The 18,641-nt window shown below is 32.8% G+C and overlaps 3 protein-coding genes across 7 annotated transcripts; 2 read left to right on the top strand and 1 right to left on the bottom strand.

The window, feature by feature from the left end:
• Nucleotides 1-414: 414 nt before the first annotated feature.
• LOC107886833 (zinc finger CCCH domain-containing protein 40) lies at nucleotides 415-6,790 on the top strand. Of its 4 annotated transcripts, XM_016810913.2 has the most exons (13): nucleotides 859-995; nucleotides 1,976-2,015; nucleotides 2,099-2,503; nucleotides 2,721-2,831; nucleotides 3,127-3,160; nucleotides 3,635-3,770; nucleotides 3,873-3,929; nucleotides 4,321-4,418; nucleotides 4,521-4,592; nucleotides 4,741-4,958; nucleotides 5,940-6,130; nucleotides 6,260-6,424; nucleotides 6,567-6,790. In XM_016810913.2, exons 3-13 carry the CDS (start codon nucleotides 2,428-2,430, stop codon nucleotides 6,636-6,638), a joined length of 1,230 nt encoding a protein of 409 aa, XP_016666402.1. In that variant the 5' UTR covers nucleotides 859-995; nucleotides 1,976-2,015; nucleotides 2,099-2,427; the 3' UTR covers nucleotides 6,639-6,790. The 4 variants fall into 4 exon arrangements, with proteins under 4 accessions (XP_016666401.1, XP_016666402.1, XP_016666403.1 ...); XM_016810912.2 differs by lacking the exons at nucleotides 1,976-2,015; nucleotides 2,099-2,503 and adding an exon at nucleotides 415-580 and having other exon boundaries at nucleotides 723-995; XM_016810914.2 differs by lacking the exon at nucleotides 1,976-2,015 and having other exon boundaries at nucleotides 860-995; nucleotides 2,191-2,503.
• Nucleotides 6,791-7,494: 704 nt separating this feature from the next.
• LOC107886834 (inactive protein RESTRICTED TEV MOVEMENT 2) lies at nucleotides 7,495-9,500 on the top strand. The gene is made up of 2 exons (XM_016810915.2): nucleotides 7,495-7,744; nucleotides 8,284-9,500. Exons 1-2 carry the CDS (start codon nucleotides 7,633-7,635, stop codon nucleotides 9,426-9,428), a joined length of 1,257 nt encoding a protein of 418 aa, XP_016666404.2. The 5' UTR covers nucleotides 7,495-7,632; the 3' UTR covers nucleotides 9,429-9,500.
• Nucleotides 9,501-14,129: 4,629 nt separating this feature from the next.
• On the bottom strand, nucleotides 14,130-17,768 carry LOC107886852 (peroxisome biogenesis protein 22). 2 transcript variants are annotated; one of them, XM_016810935.2, is made up of 8 exons: nucleotides 17,336-17,768; nucleotides 16,419-16,655; nucleotides 16,276-16,323; nucleotides 15,570-15,626; nucleotides 15,388-15,489; nucleotides 15,031-15,096; nucleotides 14,700-14,801; nucleotides 14,130-14,511 (listed from the first exon to the last, which is right to left on the bottom strand). In XM_016810935.2, the coding sequence occupies exons 1-8, from the start codon at nucleotides 17,456-17,458 to the stop codon at nucleotides 14,407-14,409; spliced, it is 840 nt and encodes a 279-aa protein (XP_016666424.1). In that variant the 5' UTR covers nucleotides 17,459-17,768; the 3' UTR covers nucleotides 14,130-14,406. The 2 variants fall into 2 exon arrangements, with proteins under 2 accessions (XP_016666424.1, XP_040957195.1); XM_041101261.1 differs by lacking the exon at nucleotides 17,336-17,768 and adding an exon at nucleotides 17,137-17,212.
• Nucleotides 17,769-18,641: the final 873 nt, after the last annotated feature.

The following is an 18,641-nucleotide window of genomic DNA, read 5'->3' as shown; positions in this document are numbered from 1 at the left end:
ATCAATTTCAAAAGTGGCCATTTAGAAAAATTAATCACAACATTAATGTTTCACTTTTTTCAATATTACATAATTTTAATTGAAATAATTATAAATTTAGCTTTCTAAAATTATCAAATCATGACTAAATTGATAGAATTTATAAATTTTGATTGTTAAATTTGTTCATTTTTAAAATTAAGCTGGATTAAATCACTCTGATTTTTTTAGGAAAGAAATCAATTTGCTTAATAGAGGGACCTAAAAATATATTTACTGGTGTGGCTCTCAAACTTTTAATAATTTTCCAATTAGCTCGTGAGGCTATTCATTTCATGGGCCGGCAGTTTTGCAGTAGCATATCTAGAACTGGAACCATTCTAATCCTTTTGTAGTTTCGAGAAAATGGGCCTTTAGCCGATAAATGATTGGATTCAGCCTTTGTGGTTTTACCCACGAAAAACTCATCCAACTCCACGGTCTTTCTTCTCTCTCTCCGTGCTAGGGTTCAATCTTCTTCTTCACTCACAGCTTCGCTATCGGCCACACATCGATCGTATTTTTGGCCTCTCAATTACATGTTAAAGCCCTAGAAACGACAGTAAGAATATTTTTTTTCTTCATTTTGTTAGTTGTAGAAATAGTAGTAGTATCGGTGTTTGTTTCTATTGTTACTGAATTAATTCCAGATTTTTTTTGCAACGCCATTTAATTCAACTAACAATTGTTTATTTCATATGCAGGATTAAGGATTCACGACGTTCTTGTTTATTTATCACACCGTTTTGCATTTTCGCCCCCCTTTTTTTGAAAAGATTCACGGTTTTTCAAATATATTGGAACTTCTGTTTATGCTTTTTGTTCATTGGTTATCTGGTGCAAATTCAAAATGGTGGAAAGGAAGCTTTTCAAAACGAAGCTGTGCGTATTGTATCAGAGGGGACACTGTTCGCGCCAGAGTTGCTCCTTCGCACATGGAGATGCTGACCTCCGGGGGTTTTCTGGTTCTTATGGCGGTAATAGTTTTTTTTTCTCACTTTTGAGCCGTAATTTGATCTCTCCATCACTTTTAGTTGTTGATTTTACTATGCTCATTGGGATGATTGTTTAATTTGCTTTTGAATTTGGATTTTGTGTTCTTGCTTCATATGCTTTTCTGAGTTTCTTTTATGCCTTCAAAATTTATGCAAGTTTCTAGACATGATTTTAGACTTTTTAGAGAGCATGTGAATGGAAAGTGATAGTTGATAGCAAAGCTAGATGTTAATAAATATGTTTCAAGTGTTTGCTGGATTTTAGTTTATTTTAGGAAATACCTTTGTAATGTTTTTCCTGCTGACTTAAAAAAGTTTGTTCTCTCTGCGGTAGAGGGACTTTCCATCAGTGAGTGCATGTAGTTACACAGATTGAGATGTTTAAACTTTAAGTTTTGTGCTTGCTTGTGAATGCTAATGCCCTGTGGTTAATACTGTAAATTCTATAGGAACAATTATCTTTAGCTCTATGAAAATCAAATTCCTCATGTGTCTACTGTCTATTTCTGAACTATAAAAAATGTTGTTTGTGTTTCCTTGCTTGTGCACTGAAACTGTTATTGTTGCAACCCTTATTTTTTGTTGATAATAGGTTCGAAGTTATTATATTGGAAAGGCAGAACTACTTAAATTGTGTTCCTTCTGTTTTCTTTTTTTTTATGTTGACACTTGACATATATGTTTGTCATGTTATTTTTAATTGATCTTATGTTTAATGCCCACTGTTTCTCTCTCATCTAAAATTCTCATGGGCTTGGGTGCCTATTCTCTGTAACAAATAGTTGATTTTGTTCAAATCAGATCAACTTGGCGTATAAACATAAGTGTAATCCCAGTTGTTGACAGTTTTTTAACTTATAATTACACATCTTCGGGGGACTTATTTTCCATTATGTCAGCAACCTGGCTATTTCTGCTTAAATAAAGTATCCACTGACAGGGTTAGTATTGTCTTTCTTCAGATAGGATTGTGCTGGTTGGTAAATCTTAGAGCTGGTTTTGGTATTTTTTCCTGCTCAGCTATATCTTGGTTTTTCATTATGCATCCATGAAACAAGCAGGCATTGACGAAGGTTCTGTACTAGGTTTTCTTGGAACATGTGTCCGTACAAAGTATTGAGATGAGAAGCAGATTTGATGTGCAACTCTCAACTTTAATCTGTCATAACTTCCTCAGGTTGCATATTGCTGGAGTATGTGATGTAAAACATAATACTTTGCTTCCGCTTCAATGACATTGTGAACGGATTTCTTGCCTGGGGAAAGAATGCAAATTTCTTGGGACACATTCAGAATAAACCTATTAATATTGCGTATAAGGCAAATTACTTAATGTCTTATATATGGGTTTGGAGAGAAATCTATCCTAGCATTCGATTCAGAATTCATATATTTCTTATTGCTCAACAATCAGATGGGATGGGACGTGACTATCTTTTTTCCAGTCCTATTATTCGACAGTTATCTCAATGATATAGGCTACAATACAGGTTTTCCTTTTCTATTCAAATCTGAGGACACTATTTTTCCCTCCTTTTGAAACTGGCAAGAAGGCAGTATTATTGTTCTATGTAATGTTTCTCATATTGTTCCTTGTGATGGTAAGCTTAAAATTGATTGTGTTTGGTCTGTGCTTGTTTTAACTGAAGCAGTTTAATTATCTTGAGTAGTTTTTGTTCCCAATGCTAATTTATTTGTCATTTCCAGGTAAAAGAAACTTTCGAGATGGTGACCTGAGGGATAAGCTTGACAGAAGGCTATCTCCTAAGCGAAGATATTCTCCTGCAAGATATGTGAGGGACCAACAGATATCTCAAAGTTAGAAATTCTATCCTCAAAACCTATTTTTTGTATATTGCTATGTCGCTCCCCTGCTTTCCCTTTCTTCTCCACAATTACTTATTATTTGTTGGCTTGCAAATTATGAGGTTGAGATGAATGTGATAAATCTTACTATTGGCTTGATTAGTTCTTAAAAATTACTCAAGGGTAGCTATTAGCTCATCATGTTTGGTTTGCTGATTCTCTGTATCACTGTTTCCAATTTTTGCTTTATTCTTCACTTTCCCATCTGGTTGAGTTTTACATTCTCTAATGGAATTTAAAATTGCAGGATATAGCCCTTTGAGGTCCATTGACAAAAAGAGGTAATTTAGAACATACCCTGTATGGTAAAACTACCTTAGTAGTTCTCTTTTTGGAAAATTTTCTTTTGTTATGTTTGGTTGGTTTATAGGATTAGCTTTGCTTACCTTGCTTCTATATCATGGCAAATTTGTCGGAAACTGATCCAGAAGCCAGTTGGGATTTTGAGGGTGGGACTGATATATTTCTGGATCAAGAGTTGGGTCATTACTATCAGCAAACTGTACCTGTAGATACTAGATAGGGCCTATGGCACTTCCTTTTATGCATGTTATCTTAAATTTGGGGATGGGTATAAGCCTATTTATAATTTTTTTCCCCTCCTTGTTTAGAGGAAGGGAAGTTTGATGTTTTTGGATTAAAGAATTTACAAATAAGGTCCCTGAAGCTAAGCACTATGTGGTCATTTGGAATCATATATAACTCTATTTCTTTTTTAATGGATTCAGTTAAAATGCTGTAGTTTCCTTTTACAGAAATCGAAAGAAGAAAGAATGTTTGGATGGACAAAGTGATTTTCCTGAAACTTTGAAAATTCCAAATGTGATGGAAGATCTAGTTATAGAGGGGAGAAGAACATCTTCTACTTCCAAAAGCATTCTTGAGGATCAGGTTTAAAGATTTTGGTTTCTTCCTATCATAGCATCTAATCTTTTTACCCCCCTCGCCTTTTTCCCCTTTATGTAATATATAAACATATGTTTGACTTTTCAGTTGAAAGAAGTACGCGTGGATATTGACATGCTTATTAACCGCAAACATGAATTAGAGGTCAGTTAATATCTACCTAATTGCTTTTGCTTGTTGGTTGCAGTTATGGCTGCTGATGTTTGTATAGCAAGTCTATTTAATAAAGCTCAACATATCAACATGAGAACATAGATATTTGCTCTTGGTATCGAAGTTTATTTTCAATGTGTTCCATAAACATGTGAATCATGAGCAAGAAAAGCCAACTACAATGTATTTTATCTTCTTGATTGTTAATTATTTCAGCCGAACAGCTTAGCCTTGTAACGAAGTCATAGGATGATCAGTCATGTTTTCTTTTATTGATATGATATTAATGACTTTATTCCATCCCTCTAATTGATCATCTTTTATCTTTGCCTTTTTTGAAATGGATTTTTTAGTTGTATACATTGATGATTGCTTTTTCTAGACATTTGTGGAAGAGAAAGTTCAGGAAGCGGAGACTCTTACCTCTCAAATTGAGGAGCTTGATTCTCAATTAGAACGAGAGAAAGAACAATGTAAAAAGTAAGCAAAACTGTACTGATACAGACATGATAGGCCTAACGGTTCCTTGTGGATGGATGGTCCATCTCTTAGACATTTTCTCAGGACTTCTAAAATGTTCAGGATCACTTCAAGAATCAAGAAGTTTGTCAAAGCACACAACCGGTGCTCACAGATAGAAGATGAACTGAGGAGGTAAACTTTTATGATATACTATTTTCTTATTTGTTAGCTCAATTGGATTTGATACATCTTATCTCATTTCCGATTCTGAAATCTAATTTAGTGCTTGTTAGGTTTTGGTAGGTTTTATTGATTAGTTAATATTTACGTAAATTTGTAGATCTCAAGCTCGATTGCAGAAGGCAGGAGAACAGCTTGTCTTGCATATTTCTGGGACCAGTGGTGATGAAGAGAACTCCAATGTCAACATTGTAAGTGATGGTGAGACTAATCACTTGCATACATCCTATCCACACAAAGTGTCAAGGGGTAATTCTTCTCCAAGCAAGAAAAGGCTGTGGACCAATAAGGACACCACTGAAGGGCTCATTTGTGATGGTATTTTGTTTAATATTTCTGCATATAATGTTGTGTGGATGTTGTGTGGAACACATAGTATCTACAAAATTATTTGAGTGCTTCTTAATCCTTGCATATAATGTTGTTTGATATTAACCTTTTCCATCGTTCCATTTATGTCCAAGTTATGTAACTTCTATTGTAGGCTGTAGCCCTTATTCCTACTTGAAATAAGTAGGATTGTTATCTGAAAATTACTCTGAACTGACTACTGACACCAAGATTTTTTTCATGGAAGATATGAGATTTGAGGGCATGCATGTAAAACTTTAAATGACATGATGAGGTGACCTATAAATCGTAGGAAAAGTCCACGGGTACTACTATTTTTCTCTAAAGCTGAAATTACTCGACTTGTTTTGAGCAATAAATTTGAAGTGTTTGCTCAATAAAGTTACAGAATACTGCTTGCCTGTCTTCCCCTCTGATTATACAGTACTGTATATAGTACACTGTATAACATTGTTTAGAGGTACTATATACAGTAATAGTAATATAGCATGAATGTACAATTCTATTGATTTGTTTACTGCTGCAAAGAAAAGCATTGATTAACTCTTAATAGTTTTAAGTCTATCTATCATTCTGTGGTATCATTGGATCATGGAATTGGTTAATCCAAATTTATCAGCTGGTCCAGCCTTTTACCTGCTGACCCTTTTCCACATTTTTAATCTAGTTTATAGGGGGTTTTATTTTATTTGGACCGACTGAAGGAGCCTTAGTTATGCCTTTGCTTCACTTTTCTTAGTGAAATTTGATTCCTATTTTTCTGGATCAAACTACTGGGATATTTTAGAAACTAATGTAGAACTTGATGGTTTTGCTCTATCTTTTGCTATAGAGTACTTGCTTTTTCAAAGTCAATTTGCTTTCCAATTAATTTCGTGGCATATTATGTTTGTATTATTGTTTATGGTGCTGATTGATTTATTGTATGTTTTGCTGTTTTAATCTAAGGTAAAGTACGTCTGGCAGAAACTGTCCGATTGGGAAAGCGGTCTCGTTGGAGTGAATGCCCTAGTCAATCAAATATAGACAAGGAAAATGGTTCACTGAAAAATGGAAACAGCGGTACTGTGCCCTTGGCAAGTAATGAGAAGCCGAGGAAAGGAAAGAAAGTTTCAGTTAGCACATCTACTACAGACAAGGTACTCTTTTATTATCCATTTCCCGACAATTAGTGAGTGAAGGTTTTTTTATAAAGGGTGCACTTGCTCTTGACTCTAATCCTCCTATGTTTGTATTCAATTTCAATTGTTTGCCATGCAATTTTGCAGTTAAATGGTGCACGTTCTTCTCTTTCATTGCCATTCACAAGCATGGCAGCTCATGCAGTTGATGATGACGATATACTGGAAGTTGAAGAGGAGAAGGTTGAGGCCTCAGCCTTGGCATTTTTTCTTCCTCCGCCACCTCCAATCCGCCAAAATGGTTACTCACAGGTTAGTTGTACTTTCGTTGAGCGTTTGCCTACATTGTCCCTGTAGATTATTGGACTTGCTGAGTTATACTCATTATCAATTTCATCAAGAACATTGATCTATTTATTTATTTTCCGGGACATGGCATGGCATTGACGTGCAGTACGAGGGTACTGATCGGAATGTAGATGTTGACAGTGTGGATGAAGAGATGGTACATGTGGACGTGATTTGAATATATGAATTGATAAGTGTATACTATTTTGGTAGGTAGGGTTTGTGGAACATGGTTTTCAGTCCATTGTTGGTGGAACCAGTTATTTTGGAGTTTCATGTATGTAAATTATAAATATTATATCCATTGTCATATATTTTGGTGATGTTAAAGCTGCTGGTTGCTTTTATTTTTATCATTTTCTGTAAGTCCTGAGTACGTCCTACAATCGCATTAAAAATAATTAAATATCATTAATTTATTTAAAGTTTGATGCACATATTACAAATTGTTAGAAGAAAATATATATTAACTTTTCTTTATATGGGTTGAAGTGGGTCATTCTGTCATTTACAATTTAGTTAGTAAGTTATTAAAATATCATAAGATAAATCTATGTAAGAGAATTTTTATTTTTCTTATATAAAATCAATAAAAATTGAATTATAATGAAATTTAAATTAATGGTAATAAATTTTAAAAATTTAATTTTATCATTTCAATCAATAATTATATTAATTTTTAATAGATATATTTATTGGGTGTATCATTGTTGAAAGTCCAAATTAAGAAGCTAGGAATTTGAGGTTTTTCAGGTTCAAACAGTTTTCTTTGGAAATGAAATCTATTTTATTATGTATATTTAAATCCACAGCATTATTTTAATTTTAATTTTTACAATAATGTTAAATATTTCAAAGAAATAGTATAAGATAATAGAACATAACTTTGAGAGTAAACCAAACCTGCAGGAAAAGCTGAGCATGATTCGTAGCATTTAATTTAAGGGCAAACAAAGAACATTCTGCTTTATTTGTGAAACACGGAATGGAAGCAGATTGAAGTCCCCCATCTCTAAACCAGGTCGGTTTCTAAAGAATAGTGTCGCTACTAAGAAATATCAAAGATGGCGGAATCCTATGAATTCCTTCCCATATAAATATATCTCAACATCATATGCCCAAACCCATCCATTCCATTCAAAACATCCCAATTACTAAAGAGTAAGCAAGCAATGGCAGGAAGATCAAGAACCAACGTACCTGCTACTATCTACAAGGATTTCCAACCTCTAATCCAGCGAAAGGATGAGCAAGGATCTTATGTCCTCGTTATTAATCTTCCAGGTTTGTTTTTTTTTCTTTAAAAGAACAACAACAACAATGCTGTTGAACTACATTATTTCTCTTAAATAAATCTTTATATATTTATCTAATATTGACTTAAAAAGTGAAATTATATATAAAAAAAGAAAAGTGGATGAAAAAAAAAATACCTATTCTATTATTTAAGAGCTTGATTAAGTTGTTATATTATAAAAAATCTATTTTAAGAATTTAAATTGTGACTTATTAATGGGTATTTCTTCGGAGCACGTAAAAATTATATTTAAACTAGAAAAAAAAGCACTTTATTAATTTGTTAACTATCCATGCTTGGATAACTTCTTTTTCAAATTATTGTTAGTATAATATATTTTCCAATATTTTCACGTTCAATGTAATAAAAGTACATTGCTTATTTAGATTCTGGAAAAAGATGACAAGGTTCTCAAGGTTTTCTTTTTTTTTTTTTTAAATTATTTTGCATGTTATTTTGTTAAAAAAATATTACAGAGAAACAAGTTTAGTGATGGATTCTTTACCTTAAATTTTTGTTTGAACAGGTTTTCCAAAGGAGCAAATTAACGTAACCTATGTGGATTCCACACGCACCATTAAAGTTGAAGCAGAACGAGCAGTGGAGAAGAACACACGCAGTCGATTCAGTGAAACTTTCCCTGTCCCTGAAAATTGTATCACTCAAAAAATTCAGGGTTCTTTCAGAAATGGTGTTCTCACCATCACCATGCCCAAACGAACCATTACTCAGCCGCAGCCGCAGCCGCAGCCGCAGCCCCTCCCTTCTCCACCAATGCCAACGGCTCAGGCTCAAACTGCTGCTGCTTCAGCCTCCGGCATTGAAAAACAAAGAGGCCAAAAAGTACCGTCACCTCCACCAAAGACTGTATCTGAGCCTAAACCACCAATGGCGACGACGGCTCCTCAGGCTCAAACTGCTGTAACTTCAACCTCCGGTGTTGAAAAACTAAGAGACCAGAAAGTACCGTCTCCTCCACCAAAGGCTGTAGCTGAGCCTAAACCACAAATGGCGACGGCGGTTCTTCAGGCTCAAACAGCTGTAGCTTCAGACTCCAGTATTGAAAAACAAAGAGACCAGAAAGTACCGTCACCTCCAAAGGCTGTAACTGAGCCTAAACCACCAATGGCGACGGCGGCTCCTCAATCTCAAACTGCTGCAGCTTCTCCGCAAAAACAGGCTAAAGGGAAGAAGAAAGTTGAGGCATTGCCGCCGTTAAAGAAACAAGAAGAAACTCAAAAGAAAGTTTATCCCATTGGAGATAATACCACAAAGCAAGCCGAAGAAAAAAGTACTGGTGGTAGTGGTCCTACGACGTCGACTACGCCTGGAATTGTTGATAAAAAGGGTGAAACCGAAACTAAAGATGGGTTAAAGGATTTAGTGAAAGAACAAAAGACTAAAGATTCCATGTCGGAAGCCAGTGTTCCGAAGGCTTCGGAGAAGGCTGGCGTCGAAAAGAAGCCGCAAGAGGGCGGCGGTGGGTTGCTGGAGAAAGCCAAGGAGATGAGGGGTATGGACAGAATAATGAAGAGTGTGAAAAGACTGACCAGTGACGAGGATGAGGATCGGCAGTTGCTGATAAATATAGGGGTGTCGGTTTTGGTGATAGTGGCACTTGGAGCTTACATTACATACAGTTATCGATCATCTGGGAAAGCTAAACACTAGTGGTGTTTAACAAACCTTAAATAATGGCTGAAAGGTGTTATGATTATGAATAGTATGATTTATATTTTACTATCCATGTGTTTGAGATATGTTTTCTATATAATCTTTTAAATACCAATTCAAAGTTTATTTAGATTAGATTATGGAATCCAAAGCTCCTTCAATGGCACTTGCTCGCTCTAGCATGGAATTGCCAATGTTGGTGGCTATTATTACTAGTTTGGCAATACTTTTGAAAAATGTCGTGAAAAAGTATTTTTGAGAAGTGTTTTCGAAAAGTTTGATTTAAAATTTGAGTGTTTAGCATTATTGTTAAAAAGTGCTTTTGAGAAATAAAATATCCATTTTAGACATGTTATTATAAAGTAACAAATATGAATTTAAATAATATTTAAATTAGTTAATATTATTATATTTTAGTAAGAATATAAAAAATTATTATAACTTTTTGTTAATATTTTAATATATAAAATATAAATTTTAAATATTTTTAAGCAATAAATATTAATTATTTATAAAATTTAATTAGAATATATAAACTATATTTTAAATATTTAAATATAACTATTAAATATTTGTATTAGTATTTTAAAAAATATTTTTTTATTTTTAATTAATGATTTGAACACATTTGTAATTAAGTACCAAGAAAAAAAAGTGCTATGTTATTGGAGGGGTAAAAAAGTAATTAAACATTAAAAGTGCTTTTGGGAGAGAAAAAGCTAAAAATTTTAGCTTCTCTTTTTCAGAAGTGCTTTTCAAAAGCACTTCTGAAAAGTTAAAAATTTCAGTCAAAAGCAGCTTGTTCTGCACAGCTTTTCTTTCAGAAGTGCTGTAACAGCCCGATTTTGACTCTAATTGGACATAGTGGTTTCGGGACCACAAATCCGAGTCTGAAAAATATTTTAATATTATTTTGTGTGTTTATGATGTGTGAATTTAAATGTGTGAAAGTTTCGTGAATTAATTTTGTTGTTTATGTGTTTAATTGACAAAAGTATCAAATTGCATAAAATGTGAAGTTTGATTATTACGGTGTAAAGTGCTTATTTGATGGTGGCTTTTAAATATGAGGTTCTTAAAGGGCAATTAGCCCATTTTAAAAGATAGTGGACGGCAATGATAGTTAATATATATACTTTTTATATATTAAAGATAAAAGTTATAATAGTAATAGTATAATATTATATTATTATATCATTAAAACATAAAAGAAATAAGTTTTTTTTCTTTCTTCATTGTTTGTATCACCGAAACAAAAAGAAAGAAACTTTGTTCTTCAAGCTTTAGCATTCAGCCATCTTAGGGATTTCAATTCAAGGTTAGTTTGATTTTAGTTTTTGATAATTTTTACGTTTTTGAGATCGTTGCTTTGAATACTTCAAAACCCATGTCTTAATTTTGTGAATTGATGAATATTTTGAATTATGCCATTGATGAATATTTGTGTTTTGGGATGTTTGATGATGAATAATGGAAGATATGTCTTAGATTAACATGTTTTGTCTTGGGATTTTTGATGAATTTGAGTATTTAGGGCTAAATTGTGAAAATAAATTTTTGAGGGACTAAAATGTGAAATAAATGCAATGTGTGGACTTGTATGAGAACCATGAATATTCGGCCCTTGTGTGTTATGGGCAAATTTTGTGTATTTGGTGTTTTGTGCAAAAAGGACTAAATTGCAAAAAGTGCAAAATGTTAGGGGCAAAATGGTAATTTTCCCATTTATGTATTGTTGGACTCAAATGAATGTTTTGATGAATAAAAAGGTTAAATTTGACTATGTTTAGATCAAGGAACGAAGAAAACGAATTTGGATCGGGGGAAGTCGAAGGTAATCGAATAGTCGATCGTGTTTGCTGATATCCGAGGTAAGTCTATTAGCAACTAAAAGTTATTAAGTTAATATTTATACATGCATACTAATTTTATCTTATGATTGAGCTATAATTTAAAGTATAATAGTTGAATAAACTTTGGACTATAGATATTGTATATAACATGTTCGAATATACAAGTATGATCTTGTATAAATTATTGGATTAAACAAAGGTATGTATAAGATATACGTATATATATATATAAAGTCGAATAAGCATGCAAATATACATGTATGCGTTGTGTATTGAATTTAGTTATGTCATTATATAAGTATGCGAGGATTGATTGTGCATTTATATATGTACAAGTTTTTGTTTTGAAATTGAGTATGAAATTATACATTCATATGGTAGATTCGAATATGTATAAATGCACATGTATAAATTCTTGAATCGAAATTTGGTATGGAATTATATATGTATGTGAAAGTTTCGATTTTGTATGTATATTCACGTAAAAGTTTTTGAATGGTAGTGAATATATGAAATTGTTAGTTTGAATTATTATAAAGTGATTGAATATAATACAGACGTTACGTCTAGCAGGCTTAATGCCGGTGAAGTAATTCAGACTTTAAGTCTAGCAGGCTAAATGCCGGTGATACATTTCAGACTATATGTCTAGCAGGCTTAATGCCGGTGATACATTTCAGACTATATGTCTAGCAGGCTAAGTGTCGGTGTACTGAATCAGGCTTTAAGCCTAGCAGGCAAAATGCCGGTGAATCTGTTTAAATTGTGTTAGAATATGCAATGGATATATCTATGATTTGTGATTATATGAAATCGATGAATACATATGTACATTAGATATATGTGATTGCTGAATTTATAAATGCATATGGTGATATGTGGTAGTTAAACATATATATATATTGAGCCTATGTGTTTGATAATTAATCATGTATGCATTTGAGATATATATATATATGTGTGTATTTCGAATGTATGTGTTACCTAGGTATTCAGGTATAAATTCATAGTGGGTATATTTATATACAAACAAATATAAGATGTGATTGATGTATATATATTTGTGTTAGATTTGAATTGATTTAGAACATACCATGAGTGTACATATACAATCGGTTTGATATGTATATAATATGTATATATATGCTCGGTGGTATACATTCAATTGTAATGTTGTTTTGTATAATATATATATTAAACTGAATTCATCCGACAGGTATACATATCTGACTATAAATGAAATGGTCTGAGTAGAATAATGTATGAATGTTAGTTGGTTGTGTTAGTTGAAATTTCAGTAGAATAGATTAAAAAGGTTATAATAATTATGTGTTTATAATTATACATTTAGTTATGCTGGAGACTTACTAAGCTATAAAAGCTTACTTCGTTTGCTTTCGTTCATTCGTTTTTATAGATTTGGAGACGCGTTACGAGCTCGGGGATCATCAGCACAGTCCATCACACTATCGACTTCTTTTGGTATTTTGTTAAATATTTGAACTCGATCTTATGGCATGTATAGGCTTGATAATGTTTTGGTTAGTTTTGAATCCTATATTGTAAATAGCAATGGGAAAAGAGTTTAGTTTCCATGCTGGAATTTGATTATATATGTTCATGAATTGGACTTGCATTTGGAATTAGATATTAAAGTTATGTTTATGTGAGCTTGGTTTCGTAATGCCTCGTAACCCTGATTAGGCGACGGAGATGGGTTAGGGGTGTTACAAGTGCTTTTGAAAAGCAACACAGAACTGGCCCTAATCTGTTATGTATTTGTTAAGCTGTTAAAGTCTCTCTATATATACAGCAACTGATAGCTTTTTTATCGTTATTGAGGGTTTGTTTAATAGTACTTAAAATAAAAAATAAAATTTACGATTCTAAACTTTAATAATAGTAAATAAAAATATTTTCTTCTGATTTATTAAAACTTATCAACTTTTTATTTAAATTAAGTTCTTTTAAAACATGTATTATTCTCTCTATTGTTAAATGGATCAATTTGGTCTTTATATTATTAAAAAAAATTAAATAAATCTAAATTGTAACAAAATTAACATTTTCTGTTTAAAAAATACCTAGAATTTCTTTTTTCAATTGAAGTGTAATTCTAAACAAAATATTTTATTTACACGACCATAAAAAAATAAAAAATATAACTCGATTAAACAATAAATGATAACTCTATTCTAATTTGATATTTTTTTATTTTTTTAATGGCACATGAGCTTAATTAATTCATTTAATGGTAAAAGAATTAATTTCATCAAATCCAATATACTTTTCAACAACAGACAGCAAGACTAACCTAATAAAAAAAGGAAAAAAAGAGAGTAGATTATTGGAGCAAAGATGTTATTCTACTCCACCCAACCGACTGTTAGAATAGAGATCTCGTTTCGCTCCACCATGCAACAAAAGGAGGAGATAGAAACAGAAGTGATTCCAGAGCATAACTCATCACAAACGATTTTGCTGCAACGAAAAGATAGGTCTGGCTGAATATGCTATGAGAAGTATCTAACTCAAGATTCTTGTGGACCTGTCTATTGTAGCTTGCAACTGAGTTAGTGTCCTTGAATTTGCAAGGCGTTGACCACCTTGGTTCTATGTTGTCCGTAACATCAAGTACTTGTATCTTCCTAGCTTCTACTTTCGTATTTAAATCCACTGGCACCTGCCATCCTTATCGTTATCACTAACATGAAACCATCTGGCTCGCTACTACATGCATTAACTGGTTTAATTTAGTATTTACATGATTTTATAAGTATCAAGACCAACCGAGAGCTTCTGAAGTATAAAGCAAGCAAGCAACAACAAACTTAGTACTAAAAAGTGAAGCATCAAAATAATTCTTTATGATTGCATTGCATATCCTTCCACTATCAAGATTACAAACATTAATTGCTGCATGGAGTTTCTCCGGTTCAAAAAAAGTTCAAATGTGAACCCTACACAGATTTCAAACAAATAACTTCTCCATTATCCTAAAAAACTGACATATCAGCACAAGGGTGCCTAAAGAAAGAAAACGTAAAGGGTCGCACATAATGACCAAAGGGTAGTAAAGAACAACTTTTAAACATATTTGCATCTTTTTACTGGTTCACGCGTCAAACGCATCCAAAGAAGTGTTCCAAGGATGGACAACTGAAGACATTAGGCGCAGTCCTTTCAGGCCTGGTAGGAGAAACGTGAAGTTGATATTTGATGAACCTCTGCACACATACACACACACACCCCAATAAAAATCATCATTAGCATTGTGACGTGAAAATGGCTCCAGAATCTAATATCAGAACATAAGCACTCGGCTAAGAATATGATTCAGAATCAAATATCAGAAAATTCTAGGTGTTGCTTGAATAATTATCTCAAGGGTTGTAGCAAGTAATGAAAATTATACAGCTAACTGAGAAACTATTTCAGGATTTGTGTCAATATGCCAATCTGGTTCTAGTTGCCGAACAAAAGAGGTACGCCCATTTTCTGTGCTGCAAAAGAGAACCTGCAAATTCATTTCCAGGCAAAGTGAAATTATTAAATATCTGAACAACCAAGAGGATAGAACACTAAATTTCTGAAATAAGCAAAGCGAGGATAATCAACCAGATTACATTCTAATATTTTATAGAAGGGACCAGATTTCACAGTCCAGAAATAATGTCCCTGACTGGAGGATCATATGAATTTGAGATATCTATATATATGCAAAATTACTATTCACAATTACATACCTTGTCCTTTACCAAACCACCGGAGGTGAAAATCCCAGCATTTTCCAAGGCCAGAAGAACAATTTTCTGCACACAAACACTTCACAGTGTTAGTCACAAGGTAAAACATATGATATAGAATCTGCTAGTAGACTAATACAAACACAACAGTGATAAAATACTTAGCAACATATACAAATACTACACATTCAATGCCAAAAGAAAAAGAGGAAAAGAAGAGAATTTCACTTGTAATCAGAAGAATATGCCCATGAGAATCTTGAAACACGTAATATGTTATGAAATACATTTAAGGAAGTTTATGCATTGACAAATAAGCGTAACTTAATACTAATGAAAAAGGTTTGAAGTACTCACTTCGCTTTCATCATCAATAACTCTCTCCATGAGATAAAGATCGCAATATTTGGTAATCTCCAATAGCACATCCAACACTGAGGACTTCACTGTTGCTTGTTTCTGTCCAGAATTAAACAAACCAAATTAATTATTTGCGGATAAAAATTAAAAATATAAAGCTTACAGAAAAACATCACCACCTGCAGCTCCTCTGGATTGCTTTCCTCAAGGATCACTCCAAGCAAACGGCATGTTACCTACTCCAATAAATCATCAAAGCATTACGTAGGAAGAACTTAAGAAAGGCTTCAGCCGGTGGCTAGATAAAACAGCATAAGAATTAATACCAACATATCCCCAACTTAGGCATGAAGACCTGGGGATTAAACTAGAAAGTTATGCTGCTCCCAGAAAAGTTCAGTTGAAGTTACCAATACTTATATGAGAAGTTAATTAGCAGTGTTTAATGGCTCATGTATCCTATGTAAAGACTAAAGTAATTGTGCACAACCAATTAAACAGATTCTCCCTCAGTAGTAATATAGCAGCTTGTTATGGCTATAAAATGTAATGCCTGTCAGTTAACCAAGGCATGTCATATAAGTCTTGAGTGCACATTCAGGGTGTAGGAAGACTTCTAGAAGTTGAATTTTCACCCTTTTTTCTTTCCCCCCCCCCCCAAGCATCAGTTATTAATCATTACAAAGGAGCATGGTTACCAGAGCAAAATATCCTAAAAAAGCAAAACAATAAGTTTGAACGAGCAAAAGAACGAATCCTCATTTCTTTCTTTGTCCTTTCAAATCTAATAACATATAAAAGAATCCTTCTTCTAGAAAACAATGGACACAAATAAAATAAACACCAAACGTTTGCTTATTGTATTAAGGAGTATATGTAGATTACCTTTCTACCTTCACTCAGTTTCTGCCTAACTATTTGCCCCAATGTTGGCTGCAAAAAGGAAAAAGAGATGCAATTTACAAACAAACGAGCTAATAGAGAATAAAAAACACATCAAAACGTAAGAGAAAGAGATCAAGTCATACCTTTACTGGCTGGAAGAACTCATCAACAACATTTTGTGCTCTTAAATCCTCTGAAGGTGAACAGGCTCCAGAAGGCATCAATGTTGCATTTGACTGGGTACTGATAGAAGAGCTACTAGTTGTTGGAGCTTGACGTTTTGGTTGCCTTCTTGGGGGTACTGCAGGTGATCTCATCAACCTATAGGTAAAGATAATTGCAACAGCAAGCCCTGCAATAGCCCCAACAGATCGCGGATCCTAATGGCAATAAGCACAGGTAAGAACACACACACCACCACCGAACACATTGCCCAAAAGAACATAACATCTTCATACTCGTTGAAAAGGAACCGAAAGATAAAACTATGAGCACTTATTCTACATGACAAGTTGCCTCTACCCGAAGAAGAAAAAACTTTCATTTCTTGATTCAATAACGGACAACGGGGCATTACTTCTTACAACCATCACTTTCAAGGAACTTATATCGCAAATGAAATTAGCCCTGTCAATTCTATGGATTTCATATGATTTTCACCTCAGTATAGGTAAAAAATCAATCACGTCAAAAAGAAGGTCGCATTAATGACGAATCAAACCATTTCTTGTCCGTAACAAATCATCTAATAGTAAACCAGCACAAGAATCTAATAATTTATCTTAAATACGAAAAATTTAAAGCTGCAATAAGATTAATTTCTCTAATAACACTATTTTCTCCACTATATAAAATTCCTACCTAAAACAATCACCAGATCAAAATTCCACCACAATCAGCAAAATTCCACCACAATCAGCAACAAATACCTAAATCATAAAACTAAATAACAAAAAAAGAAGAAGAATAAATTCCCCTTTTTTTAAAAAAAAATCGCATCGGATCTGCAAAAATAAAGACGAGAGAAGAAAATCAAGAGAGAAAGGGATAAAAAAAGAACCAGTTTTTGGAGAGAGATCGAGAAAAGATTTGACATCTTGAGGGCGAGATAAGTTCCAAGACGCTTGATGAGCTGAAACAGCTCGTCCTTGGAAGACGATAAAGACGAAGATGGCTCCGCCATAACCACTCAATTAAAATAAACGACACGGCCGTTCGATCCAAGTGGAAAAAGGCGTCCTGTTGTTGCGTATGAGAGGAAGCTTTTGCAGATTCTCGGCTCCTCAACCGTTTAATTAAATCACTCAAAATGAAAAAGGGAAATACATACTTTCGCGCTGTTAATAAAGCCTTCTTCTCTCTTTTTCTTCTTTTCTTTTGGCGTCAACTATGATATCTGGTAAGGTAAAAGGTATGGTTAGTACCGGAGAGATTCGATTTTTTCCCCTTTTCCTTTTGTTCGTTTTGCCCTTTTTCTATTGAAGTGAAAATTATATAGGATTATTTCAGGACGAAACGCTGCGTTTTCTTTTTAAAGTTCAAAATCTTCAAGCTCCTGTATTTTGAAAAAAAAAATCAAACTAACAATTAATATTTTTAATTATTTAATTTTTTTTTAAACATGGTTGATGGTGTATAATAAAAAAAAATAATGATAGAAGCTTTTTCAATGAAAAGGATAAAAAATAATAAGTATGACCGAATTTATCATACAATACTTTAATCTCTTTTACTCTTTGAATTTAGAAATATAAGTTTAATTGTAAATACTGTAAAAATTATTTTATTAAAATTAAATCTATTATAATAATATTATTTTTATATGACTATTAAGTAAATATTTTTTTTATTTTTAAAATATCACAGTAATCAATTTGGTAAAAAAATATAAATATTTTTAAGAATTGAATCTGAAATTTTAAAATAAAAAAAATGTATTGATTAAATTTTAAATAAATAAAGAACTCAGGGGCTTGAAACTTATTTTATCATTTTCAGGAAAATAGTTTTCGTTTAGAAAACAAAAGAAAGTATTTACCAGAAGATTAGGTGGGCAGTATATGTTGACTAATTATAACCACTAATGGATGGGGTTGCATTGGAAACATTTGCATCAACCTTTTAGTCTTTCAAATGTAGATTACTGGCTCAATCTACCGTAGATTACTTTTTTCTTCTTTCAACGATTTTAACGTGTTAAAAATTTGAATTATTGAATTCATGAATAAGTTAGTAGAAAAAAATAATAAGTACTCAAACATAAATGTTGAAGGATAAATTTTTCAACGCAATAAAAGTTTAGTTTTAGAATCAAATGAACATTATGGAATATTGACAATTGACTTTATTACAATTTAAGCACAATA

This window comes from Gossypium hirsutum, chromosome A03, assembly GCF_007990345.1.
Source record: "Gossypium hirsutum isolate 1008001.06 chromosome A03, Gossypium_hirsutum_v2.1, whole genome shotgun sequence".
In the NCBI taxonomy this organism is placed as follows: Eukaryota; Viridiplantae; Streptophyta; class Magnoliopsida; order Malvales; family Malvaceae; genus Gossypium; species Gossypium hirsutum.
This window is presented reverse-complemented; position numbering and strand designations above follow the sequence as displayed.